The sequence below is a fragment of the Sturnira hondurensis genome, unplaced genomic scaffold (genome assembly GCF_014824575.4).
Source record: "Sturnira hondurensis isolate 20B ecotype Veracruz unplaced genomic scaffold, ASM1482457v3 Scaffold0024822, whole genome shotgun sequence".
Classification (NCBI taxonomy): domain Eukaryota; kingdom Metazoa; phylum Chordata; class Mammalia; order Chiroptera; family Phyllostomidae; genus Sturnira; species Sturnira hondurensis.
In genome coordinates this window covers 5,977,610-5,990,451 of record NW_028097453.1, presented here as the reverse complement: position 1 = coordinate 5,990,451, position 12,842 = coordinate 5,977,610, and the positions used below count along the sequence as shown (strand labels likewise).

At 46.5% G+C, this 12,842-nt stretch overlaps 2 protein-coding genes across 2 annotated transcripts in view; one reads left to right on the top strand and one right to left on the bottom strand.

The window, feature by feature from the left end:
• SPAG17 (sperm associated antigen 17) overlaps positions 1 to 9,041 on the top strand; it is a 191,490-nt gene extending 182,449 nt beyond the window's left edge. The window contains exon 50 of the mRNA XM_037038896.1: positions 8,955 to 9,041. The gene's annotated coding sequence lies outside the window, so the exon portion shown is untranslated. The remainder of the gene's footprint in view (positions 1 to 8,954) is intronic.
• Positions 1,525 to 12,842, bottom strand: part of WDR3 (WD repeat domain 3) — a 31,713-nt gene continuing 20,395 nt past the window's right edge. Inside the window, exons 17-28 of the mRNA XM_037038892.1 lie at positions 12,115 to 12,171; positions 11,072 to 11,172; positions 10,748 to 10,859; positions 10,473 to 10,607; positions 10,140 to 10,190; positions 9,624 to 9,689; positions 8,941 to 9,033; positions 8,433 to 8,480; positions 7,770 to 7,813; positions 5,911 to 6,039; positions 2,487 to 2,580; positions 1,525 to 2,216 (exon numbers count right to left, since the gene is read on the bottom strand). Of these exons, the coding sequence (XP_036894787.1) occupies positions 2,061 to 2,216; positions 2,487 to 2,580; positions 5,911 to 6,039; positions 7,770 to 7,813; positions 8,433 to 8,480; positions 8,941 to 9,033; positions 9,624 to 9,689; positions 10,140 to 10,190; positions 10,473 to 10,607; positions 10,748 to 10,859; positions 11,072 to 11,172; positions 12,115 to 12,171 (1,086 nt within the window). The 3' untranslated portion in view covers positions 1,525 to 2,060. The remainder of the gene's footprint in view (positions 2,217 to 2,486; positions 2,581 to 5,910; positions 6,040 to 7,769; positions 7,814 to 8,432; positions 8,481 to 8,940; positions 9,034 to 9,623; positions 9,690 to 10,139; positions 10,191 to 10,472; positions 10,608 to 10,747; positions 10,860 to 11,071; positions 11,173 to 12,114; positions 12,172 to 12,842) is intronic.

Below are 12,842 nucleotides of genomic sequence, written 5' to 3'. Positions count from 1 at the left end.
TAAAACCAGTAACATCCAGATTTCAAATGAAAGATAGTCCACGGTTTTGTAGATGTCTTTCTGCTCTGTATTCCACCTGTCGCCCTGGGACACATCAGGGGGCCTCCAGGACGCAGCGCTGTGCGGCACGCGCGCAGAAGAAGCAGGCATGCGCACTGGGGGCAGCTTCCTGGGACTGCCTGCCCTAGAGTGAGAGCCACTAGATTCCTTCAGGATGAGACAGGACATGACGTTGGCCCTGAGAAGCCACTTCCTTCCAGGTCTACCGAGTACTTAACCTCCAGCCGGGAAGTCTCCGAATTGTTAAGCGTATCTTCTTTACAAGGACACACACACACACACCCCGTCTCTCTCAACAAAGCTTGGATGTAATACTCCTAATAGACTCTCGGTGAGGCTCGTCTTTATGGCAGTATAGGAGGTAACATCACGTTATTTCCAAGAGACATTACTCATTAAATGGTTTCTGTACTAAGCATTGAACAGCCGGCTACTAGGCCAGTAAATGTTGCCTTAATGGCCAAAACTCTGCTTGGGTTTCAATTTACTTTGTAACTCACTGGGTAACCTCAAACCTTTACGGTTGTGGAGTTTCAAGGATTTTGACCAAAAGTTAGAGCTGAGTTTTCCATCTATCACAGGTTCTCCGTGTCTTCGGTGAACACGGCACTCAGCAGACAGACACACCCGCACGGCCCCGGCGCTGCGTATCTGGGACGGCGGCAGAGCTGTGGGGGCAGCACTCGGACACCGACATCCCGACAGCCCTCCCGGAACCTGTTCCGGTTTGGGGACCATCAAAACGTTCACGGGGATGCTGCAGTTCTTCGTGTTCCGATGAACAGCTCCAAGCAGCAAACGTGATGTAGATTCAGTCTGTTTGCTCAGGAATTAGGGTGAACTTCAAAAATTAAGGACCAAAGGCCTCTCCCTGGAGGCAGGAACAGCTGCCTAAAGAAAAGGCCGGCTCTTCCGACTGGAAAGCACCTAGAATCCACGGCACTGCCCTCTGTCCCGCCTTCTCCCAGTCAGGCCTCCAGAACTCCGTGCCAGGTTCTCTTCCCTCTTACACTGCCCCCCCTCAATACCACCACCACCACACCCCTCACCTCACCCAGGCGACTGTGTGGAGCTTAGGAGCGAAACAGACTCACAGCGTGGGCCAGCAAGCCAGCCCCAGGGACTGCAGCTCTGGGCCCAGGGGACGTGGCAGCGTGACAACCAGCAACACAGACGGAACGGGCAAGTTCATGGTAAGGCACAAACTACTGACACCATGAAGGTGCAGAAAATCTGAACAGCGCTGGAACAGGGAGGTTCGAATAGATTTGAAAACAGCCCACAGGGAAAAGCCCGGGCCCGAAGGTACATCTCAGTTTCTTCTCCTCAGACACGGCAGCTCCCCGGACGGCTGCCGCCCGACACACATCATGTACAGCATGCATTCGTCACCCAGAAGCCCAGCAAGGTGTCCTAGCCTGACTCCACTAGCATTAGAAACAACTCTTTATTGAGAGAAGCATAAACAATTAGCCAGTAGGGTATTTTATACACAGATGTAACAACCTGCAAGAGGTCAAGTTTAAGGAGGCTGCTCTAGACCACTTTTATGGCCTTTTTCAGCTCTCCAAGTCCACGGCTGCATTTCTGGGCAGAGGACGTTCCACTGTGCACCTGACGTCTCAGCAGAACACAGAGGAACAACTCGACCGGCAAATCTGTCATAAATAAGACAAACTTTGGAAATGGCAATTTTAACTACATGCCTAGTTAAAAAAAAAATTCTTTGCTCCCTGCTAGAATACAACAGAAACAACTCTTGAAAGGCTCAAGCTTCGAGAGCACAAGCCTCAAGGGCACAGAAGAAATTTTAAACTACTCGTGGGTCACGTCCAAGAAACAGAGCCCGCAGGCCCACGCTGGAGCTCCTCGGGGGAAGCCGGACCTTCGGTAGCACCACGAGCTGCTGCCTGGTCCCTTTGAAGTTGACACGGACTCTACTGCTGCTTAGTCTGGACGTCCTTCTAAAGCAAAGCAGGAAAAGGCTCCACATTTCAGTTCTACGTCAGTGTTAAAATTAGCTTCTCCCTCTTTTTCCTCTTCCTCTTCTTCTCTTCCAAGTGGCTGGTAGCATCAGCAAAAAACATAACTTCACTTTTTGCCTCGCATTCCCTCTTGAGATACTCAAGACCCGCCATGTTGAAGCCAATGACATCCTGGGGAGGAAGATGGGAAAGACTGAACACACCTCTCACTTCCGTTCAGTATCCCAGCACACGTGTGTCGGGGCCAAGGCTTCCGGCACTGTCCCCACCCTCCCCACCTCAGGTCCGGCTGCTTTCCTGTTCCCACCAGCTCCAATGCCAACCTCAAGTGAGATGATGTCAGTCGATGCCACCCGAGACAGGGCACAGCACACTGTGCTCCCTGTGAGCCACACACACACCAGCAATTCCCTCTTGTTGTATCTCTACAAACATACTTACCCGGACTTGGCTGACTTTTGAAATAGTTGTTTCCTTTAATTTTTCAATCACTGGCACAAGCATTTGGTTGCTAGTGATCTGCCCAAAGTGAATCCTTACAGAAAAACAAAACAGCCATGTTACAAAGAAGGGTAGTGGATAAGGGTAAGAGGCTCTACTTACCCTTTCTGGAAACACCAAATAGACACAATATCAAAATTGTGAAAAATGATTTACTTACCATATCATGGGGGTCAGAAAGGCTTCTAACAAAAAAAAGCTAAAGACACTTTTTCCCTACTATTCAGTGCCATCTGATGACATTAAAAAATGCTGTCCTGGACCTTCTCACACGTTCAAACACTGACCTAGAGCCCCGAGACGCCCATGGTGCCTCATGCTCTCTCAACCTCCGAGTTCACCCTCGCCTTTGACAGGGCCCTGCCAGACGTGCCTGTGCTGTGGCGCCCACCTACAACCCTCTGACGTGCTGGGGTCGTGGCGTCTCTCAGGGTTAGTAACCCTGACCCAACAGCACGTGCGGCAGAGCAATCGTGATGCTGCCGAGTCCTCACAACTTGCCTCAAATCCTAAATATGGTGACTGAATAATACATTGTCTTCTTTTGTTAATATCTGGATAGAATAAAAGGACTAGAAGGTTAAAAATCATGAAAACAGGCCAATTCATCAACTTCACTAAATATACCTGGTTTCCCCCCCCCACTTTTTTTGGTATTGGCTGACTGGTTTTTATTTTGCCCTCATAAAGCATTTTAAGGACTGTTCCACTTTCTCTATTCCTGTTCTCTGTTCTAACAGCTTGAGACCGAGAGGCAGAGGGTGGGAGACAGTAATAGATGCCTAAGCCTTTACCAATATATTCTTCCCCATTACACGTGAATAAGAATTCTTTGTGCTCAGAATATCGTCTAATGAACGTGTCTGATTTAGTTCCTTCTATGTATGTCCTTTCCCATTTGTACCTACAAAGACCTGGGAAGTAAACCCACTGTTCCGGAAAAGGCTACGAGGAAGACAACAAAACCATCAGCTTAAACCGCTGTGAAAAAACAACAGAAGAGGCAAACGGGCCCTCCAGTCACGGGCTTTCAGCAGACAGACTGGAACCAGAGCTGCTAAGACCGCAGCCCGGAGGCCCACGACTGGGGACGCGTCCCTGAGCAATGTGGTATTACCTAGAAATACGAGTTTTAAGGGCAAGAATGATTCCAAAGGATGACTTTTGTCAGGCAGCACGAAATTCTGTAATAGTCTCTGAAACTGAAACATCAGGTTTCTTTCATTTTTTTTAAATCCTTACCTGAGGACATGCTTTATTAATTTTAAAGAGACAGGAAGGAGGAGGGAGGAAGAGGGAGCAAGACAGAGATGAGAGAGAAACAGTGATTGGTTGCCTCCAGTACACACACCCAGACTGGGGACTGAACCCGCACCCTTTTTGTGTGGGGGATGACACGCCAACCAACTGAGCCACCCACACACCAGATTTCTTTATCCCAAAGCGGTGACAGCTTCTGTCAGGGTTCAACTAAAGCAGGTCTGCTGAGCAGACATGGTCCGTTTTGGAAAAGGGTGTTACCTGAGGAGAAAGAAGAGGCACCTACACAGAAGTTCAACATCGGAGCCCAGCTGGAGGAATTCATGGAAGAGTCTGAGGACGTCTGGGACGTAGGAGAAAGGCAGCACGAGCAGGGATTCTTCCAGTTCGCTGAAGAAGAGAACATAAGCATTAAAAATGCCACATTCCTTAACGTGGTCAGTTTGCAAATCTTCACTATTTTTTCCTACTGCTTTTATGGTACAGTTCTTATCCATTCTGAATTAAATATGCATCCATTTCTAGACGGTTCTCTTTTCGAAGTTTTGTTTTTCACACTGAATACTGTCATCTGTTGGACACATCTGGTCCATGACGTGGTGGGGGATGTAACGTTTGTCCTTCCCGATAACCGTTTCTCCAAACCCGCTGTGAAGGTTCCGTCTTGAATCCCACTCCGCCTCCACTCACCGAGTCCTTCTGTGCAACGGTCTGTCTCGGGGCTGCTCCGTCGGTTTGGACGATCACCTGATTCTGACAAGCCCCCTATGCTATTTTAACTTTGCTAGTTTATGGGGGTTTTGTTTGTTTTTAAATCTAGGAGAGTAGCTCCCTTCTGTTGCTCTGGTTCTGGTTTTACTTTTGCTGAACTAGCTCCAGTATCATTTCATCAGTTCCAAAAGGATTTCAGCTGGAGTCACAGACGTGTAAATTAGGTTTAAAAAACCTGAAGCTTTGAGACAGAACCTTCCCACCTACGAATACACTGAACCTCCATGAACCTCCATGAACCTCAATCTCCTTTTTCACTTCTCCAGTGAAGGCTCATCACTATTCAGGTCAGCCCTGTTTGCCACTTGTAAGGGATACATTTAGATATTATAGATCAAACTCTAAATAAATAAATAAATCACTGGGGCGGGGGTGGGCTGGGATGGGGGTAAAAGGCAGAAAACTGTACTTGAACAATGAAAATTTAAAAAATATAAAAAAAAAATAAATTCTGCATTTCAACAACAAACAACAAAAAGTAAATCACAAATGAAAAACATTATTCCAAAAATATATGACTAAAGATATTAAAAATTCTTAAACAGTAAAAGAAACTACTAAAGCACAAGAAAGGAAAAGTATCAGATGTTCACAGGAAAAAAATACAAATGGCTAACAAATATAAAATTTTAACTTTCTCAATCATCAAAAGGAAAACAATACAAAGCAACCTTCTGCCTCTCAAACTGTCCCAGAACGTTCAAAGCCCTGGTAGAAACCAGGAGCACCTGGAGAAGTAATTCAGCAACACGAGCCGCTGAAAAGCTTCCGCCCGCTGAGCAGTCACTGGACAGCCAGAGCTCCCATCTCAGTAAAAACAGTAATGACCGGGGTTTCTGTGTAAAGGTGTTCACTGAAGCAATACTAACAATAGCAAAAAATAAGTGCAACACGCACTAGTAATTACCTGCACAATGGAATACTGTTCATTCAGGGATACGTTCTTCCAGAACGGCAGTATCGGCAAATGCTCCAACACTCCGTGACAGAGGACGGACACAAAGCTGTCCGTCTACAAACGATTCCAGTGGTGGACGCGCACAGGGGATAAGCCCGAGGCAGTGCGCCACAGAGTGTGTCTGGTGCGGTCCTTCTGACCGAGTTACGGAGGGTGCCAGGGCCTATCATGTGAAGCAGCCCCCCCTTCACCTGCCCTTAGAAGCAGAACCTCTGGCTCCACTTCAAAAAGATCGTTGTGGTGAATTATTTTCCATCANGCCAACCAACCCCACACACCAGATTTCTTTATCCCAAAGCGGTGACAGCTTCTGTCAGGGTTCAACTAAAGCAGGTCTGCTGAGCAGACATGGTCCGTTTTGGAAAAGGGTGTTACCTGAGGAGAAAGAAGAGGCACCTACACAGAAGTTCAACATCGGAGCCCAGCTGGAGGAATTCATGGAAGAGTCTGAGGACGTCTGGGACGTAGGAGAAAGGCAGCACGAGCAGGGATTCTTCCAGCTCGCTGAAGAAGAGAACATAAGCATTAAAAATGCCACATTCCTTAACGTGGTCAGTTTGCAAATCTTCACTGTTTTTTCCTACTGCTTTTATGGAACAGTTCTTATCCATTCCGAATTAAATATGCATCCATTTCTAGACGGTCCTCTTTTCGATGTTTTGTTTTTCACACTGAATACTGTCATCTGTTGGACACATCTGGTCCATGACGTGGTGGGGGATGTAACGTTTGTCCTTCCCGATAACTGTTTCTCCAAACCCGCTGTGAAGGTTCCGTCTTGAATCCCACTCCGCCTCCACTCACCGAGTCCTTCTGTGCAACGGTCTGTCTCGGGGCTGCTCTGTCGGTTTGGACGATCACCTGATTCTGACAAGCCCCCTATGCTATTTTAACTTTGCTAGTTTACGGGGGTTTTGTTTGTTTTTAAATCTAGGAGAGTAGCTCCCTTCTGTTGCTCTGGTTCTGGTTTTACTTTTGCTGAACTAACTCCAGTATCATTTCATCAGTTCCAAAAGGATTTCAGCTGGAGTCACAGACGTGTAAATTAGGTTTAAAAAAAACTGAAGCTTTGAGACAGAACCTTCCCACCTACGAACGCACTGCACCTCCATGAACCTCAATCTCCTTTTTCACTTCTCCAGTGAAGGCTTATCACTATTCAGGTCAGCCCTGTTTGCCGCTTGTAAGGGATACATTTAGATATTATAGATCAAACTCTAAATAAACAAATCAATCAATCAATCAATCACTGGGGCGGGGGTGGGCTGGGATGGGGGTAAAAGGCAGAAAACTGTACTTGAACAATGAAATTTTTAAAAATACAAAAAAAAATAAATTCTGCATTTCAACAACAAACAACAAAAAGTAAATCACAAATGAAAAACATTATTCCAAAAATATATGACTAAAGATATTAAAAATTCTTAAACAGTAAAAGAAACTACTAAAGCACAAGAAAGGAAAAGTATCAGATGTTCACAGGAAAAAAATACAAATGGCTAACAAATATAAAATTTTAACTTTCTCAATCATCAAAAGGAAAACAATACAAAGCAACCTTCTGCCTCTCAAACTGTCCCAGAACGTTCAAAGCCCTGGTAGAAACCAGGAGCACCTGGAGAAGTAATTCAGCAACACGAGCCGCTGAAAAGCTTCCGCCCGCTGAGCAGTCACTGGACAGCCAGAGCTCCCATCTCAGTAAAAACAGTAATGACCGGGGTTTCTGTGTAAAGGTGTTCACTGAAGCAATACTAACAATAGCAAAAAATAAGTGCAACACGCACTAGTAATTACCTGCACAATGGAATACTGTTCATTCAGGGATACATTCTTCCAGAACGGCAGTATCGGCAAATGCTCCAACACTCCGTGACAGAGGACGGACACAAAGCTGTCCGTCTACAAACGATTCCAGTGGTGGACGCACACAGGGGATAAGCCCGAGGCAGTGCGCCACAGAGTGTGTCCGGTGCGGTCCTTCTGACCGAGTTACGGAGGGTGCCAGGGCCTATCATGTGAAGCAGCCCCCCCTTCACCTGCCCTTAGAAGCAGAACCTCTGGCTCCACTTCAAAAAGATCGTTGTGGTGAATTATTTTCCATCACAACTCGGGCATGGTTAAACCTACTAAGGATGATAAGCACCAGTTATAGTTTCTCCTTTTCTCCTGTTCAGGTACGCACCCAGTAAACCTTGTTAGCTGACACATGACAGCAACTGTGCTTGGAAACTCACCTGGACTTGATTCCTTTAAAAGTCTCCAGCACGTAAGCAGAAGGCTGTCAAGGAAGGACAGTGGCATTAGTGACACTGTGGCCTGGCTTCTACTGAAGTCCCTAATTCCGTCTCCCAAGAGCCAGGACCCATCTCTCACATCTGCTCTGAAGAGGCGAGACACGCAGGGGTTTCGCGTTGGTTGGGTCTGGGTTCACACCCAGCTCCGCCACGTTACCAACCACGTTACCCTGTGTGTGTAAGTCAGGCTGCTCTCCTGACTCGGACCAGCCCTGCAACGAGTGAGACATGCAGGCAGAGGACTCGGTCCCTGGCCGCTGCTGAGGGCACGCACTGTCCCCTCAGTCTCCCCTCTGCTTCCTCGGATGGACTAGGTCAACTTTTCCTCCCAAACCTTCAATTTCAAAGTTTATTTAGAGGAACAGAATCTTCAGAGGGCTCTGGGACAGTAAACGTGAATAAGAACTAGAAAACAGAAGAACACCAGTCCAAAAAAAAAGATGACTTGAAAGTGACACTAAAATGGTCCTTTTGAAATTCAAAATATTCCAGAAGATACCACCCTTTAAGAGGGATTTTAAATGAGAAAGTATTACCTCCTCTCTTACCCCTAAGAATAACCTTTGAATAATCAAGGGGAAACTGTTAAGACATTCTACTCACGGAGATATTGCCATAAGCCATCAGGATGGGGTTGGTGGGAAGAGGAACCTATGAGGAAATGATTAAATCCAGACATTAGGAATGACACTGTGATAGTGCTTGTCACAGGCAGGGCGATAAACAGTATTTTGCATTTTGAAAAGAGAATCTAAGACGGACCCCCAGGCGGAAAGAGTAAAAAAGAACCATGAGGCCTTTCAGGAGCGCTTACGAATGTGTTTGGGCCCCAGGCTTCACCCGGAAATCTGCAACGGTCTCCCTGCCTTCCGAACCAAGCAGGAGCGTGAGTGCCCACTCAAGTGCTGTGAATGGTGCCCTCAATCTACACACTCCCATCCTTCCCTTAAGGCCAAGCGTCCTTCTCCCTCACGTCCTCAATACCTTCTTCCTAACGTTCGACTTAGAAAGATCTGTTACATTTTCCTCACTTCTTGACCTGAGTCCAATACAAAGGAAGAGATTGTGTCTTTGGGGACGTCTCTCAGAGCGTGACTCACTGGTGCCTTACCTCTTTCCCTGCAGCTTTACAGATGGCCCTGTGCGCCTGCATTTTCGCAGTCTCTTCTCGGTAGAGTTCAACAGCCTCCATGATCCTCTCAGCCTAACAACAACCACAAAGGCCAGAAGTCACCGCAACACACGCCTTCGTCCCAGAGCCCCCAAGGGGCTGATTAGCAAATTTGCAAACCGCCCGACCCAGTGTAATAAAGAAAGGCCAAGAGTGCCAAGCTACATTTAAAGACGTCTTTGGCTTTTTTTCTCTCTTTAATTTTCAGGAAAAGGACTAAGTGTTCTGGATTCAGGTAAGAATGGATGTGGGCACCTCGAGGAGGGCAGCTCCCAGGAACATCTAAAAGGTGCTACTTTCGGAAGATCAAGCTTTCCTTCCTGGAAACCACACTCTGGCCATGTTGCACACTTGGTTAGAGCGCTGTCCTGAGATGGCACCAAGGTTGCAAGTTCGATCCCCAGTCAAGGCACGTACCCCTCCCCTGCCAAATAAAGCAGCCAGGTGCTGATCAACAGATTCAGTACCAGCCCCTCCTTGGTTACAAAGAAGGGAGACAGGTTTTGATCCCCATATATCCCCATTTAAAAATTCAGCCAATATTTTACTACCAAAGGACTATTTGGTTGATAAAGGTTTTTACTAAAAAGTTTGGATCCTACGAAAACAAAAAATCAACTTACTGCTTTGACTGTTTCAATAGTTTTCTTTCCAGTAAAGTAATTTTCTCCTTGAGTCTCCCCTGGAACCTTCCAGAAACAAAGAGATCCTTGAATCATGTTGTTGACGAGCATTTAAGAGTCAAGAAATTAACCTTAAGTCATCCATAAAAGAACAGGCACTATTATTTTATACTGTGTTACCAGCTACTGATATTGCCAGAGGACTCAGTGCCAGAGACCCTGTATTTCCGACTATGCTCCTTTCCAAATGTTCAAAAACAACACCCAATTTCTCAATTACTTTTCTGATTTGTATTTTTGTTCTACAGTGAAATAATTCCCTGAAACCTCCTTTAAAAAAAAAAAGGAAAAGGAAAAAAAAGCCAGAATGTAGTTGAATAGGAAGGACTATTCAGATTCTCTCCCGTAATGACTTCAGAATCTGGCCCAATTCTAATTCCATCAGAAATTCTTGAAATCATGGTAAATTCCAATAATTACAGGGCATAATCCTAGGACCCCAAAAGATTTACTTACTGCTGGTTGGTCTTCTTTGGCCACACTCTCCTCATATTCTGCTTCCCTTTGCTGTTAAGAGACAGAAAGAAATTAATTAGAAAAAACGTGGTCTCTACGCGAAGTGAAAGGAGAATGGGACGGTGAGAAGCTGCTGCTTCCGGAACACAACCCGCTGTGGCCTCTCTCTGCCTGGCTGCTGAAATGGTGGCAGCAGCACCGGAAGCATCTCCTGGGTCCTTCCCTTGGACTTGGCACCCACTGAGGTGTGACTGCACTGGGCAGAACACTTTGGTTGGGACAGCTTGTCAGACACCCAACCAGCCACCTTGTCACCAGGCCGAGAGTCCTTACCATCTCCCTCTCGTCCTCAAGAATAAGAGGCTCCCTGGTCCTCTCCCAGAGTCGCAGAGATTTGTCGTGGGACGATGACACGACATAGTCTCCATTGGGGCTCACGGCCAAGCACCATATTTCCTGGTGGTGCCCCTGACGAGGAAACACAACACCAAACCCACCGGAGTCAGCACGTTCCTCACAGGCTGCCGCCTGCTTGCATTACAGAAGACTGACAGCCGGCCGGCGAAGTCGTTCTTAGGGCCCGAGCAAGAAAACAGGCAAGAGCTTACCTCCAGGGTCTGGATGTGCTCAAACTTGTCCGCGTCCCACTGCTTAATCTTCCGGTCCTTCCCGGCGGTGAAGAAGAGGTGAGACTTGGGGACAAACTGGAGGTGCATCACGCTGCAAAGCGAGGCGAGCATTCAAACGTCATCCAGCTGCACGTGGTTACAGAGTCTTACACACACAAGTAGCTTTTAAACAGCTGGTTCTAGAGCGTCTCACTTATACTGTAGAATCTAAAGGGATGACTGCCTGGGAACACTGAGCAGACTCAGAGGCTCTGGGAAAGGACGCAGGTGACTCGAAGGGAGGTCTGAAAGGATGGCACCCACCTGTCATCGTGTGCGAAGAGAGACTTGTGACAGTCCCCAAAGTCCATCCCCCAGATCTTCACATTCCTGTCGGCAGAGCCCGTCGCTATGAGTGCCCCGTCCTGTGAGGCAGAGAGGTGACTGTCACTTGACTATGCGGAACTCTATAAAGTAGGTACAGAAAAGCTAACCGGAAAATTCAACCCGCTTCTGTCCAAAAGGAATTTCGTTTCTCTTCAAAGACCACAGACTTCTTTGCTGTTATGTACAGATCTACTTAAAAGCTTGTAAGAGAAAGCAAGAAGTCTGCAACAACTGTTTCTCCACTGCTGCGGGCGGGACTGTGTTTTGACAGAGGTTCTCTCTTGATTTGCTGAGTAGGTGGGAAAAAGAATCTTTGCCACAGGATTTGGAGGGAGAAAGGAGGAGGGAAAGAGAAGGAAAGAAAGGTTGGGAAGGAATCTACGGAAGTGTTAGGATCTAGCCTCTCAACCCGTGCTCTCCATCACTATTTCTCTTCCCAGTCTCATTTCAATGCCCAGTTTAAATGCTGGTGAATCTAAGGAGGTTGGAAATATTTTTAACACCAACTTTTACTCTGTTCATGCTGACACAGACAGCATTTAAATAAATACTGCCACCCCCAATCATAGCCAGACACTGCAAAACTATGACTCTGGTCGACATGAAAAGTTTACACAGTGCAAAATACCATAGATGCCCAAATATAAAGCTTCCTCACATTCCTTCAAAGCAAAGGGGGCTGCCTTTTTGAAGTCTTTCTATTTTAGGGTACGCTCAATTTTAGCATTTTAGACAAAATACTATTTGGAGAATCTGCAACAGGGAGCTTGTTACAAGGATTAATTCAGGTATTTGTGAAAATATTCTGAAAGCATTAAAGTAACATATATAGCAAGTATGATTATAAATTTCATTTTGGGGGTGGGGAAAGGTATACAATAGAATGAAAAAATACTCTTAACGAACATAGCCAGCCAAGAGCTAAGAAAATGCTTTAGAAAAACATCTCATTACTGAGATGCCATTAAAATTTTACTTACATAAGAGATGTCCATGCATATGACAGGCAGTTTGTGTCCGTACAGTGACAGGAAAAACTAAACGTTAAAGCAATAAAGAACATAAGTAGTTCATGTTTGTCTGTGAAATGTAGGCACAGGTTTATTACATGTGAATCTAAAACATCACTGTACGATACAATGCTCACACTCCCGTGGTTGCCTTACGTGTTTATTTTCAAAGAAACCCCCCCTCTGACACACACACACACACACTGAGGGCAGCCTATACCTGTGTCTCATACACAGACCCCCGTGCCCCCAACACGGATGCGATGATCCAGTGGGAAGAGAAGCCTGGGTGCCCACTGCCTCCGTCAGGACACAGCTGGGATGCTCTGCAACCTCCCAGCTCTGAAAAGCCCCTGGGGCACTTACTTCACACGGTTCCCAGGTTCAGTCCAGTCCCCCCCATTCTCTGGGGCTGGGGCCCAGGAAGCTGCCTTTCTAGAGAGACCCGAACGATCCCTGTGTACCGCCGAGTGTGCAGTCACTGGCCAGGACACCCAGTGCTGCTCTTAAAACCACTGGCTCTGATGGGATTTTCTGCCCACAGACTTTTCTGACCTCGTGAAATGTAACTTGCTTTAAACAGAAGTTAGAAACCAAAGGATTCTTTTCAATCTCTAGCATCCCTAGTGCACCTACGCTATTTTGAACACATACAAATTTTCAGAAATATATTCCTTCTGGGCACAGTCAAGGCCACT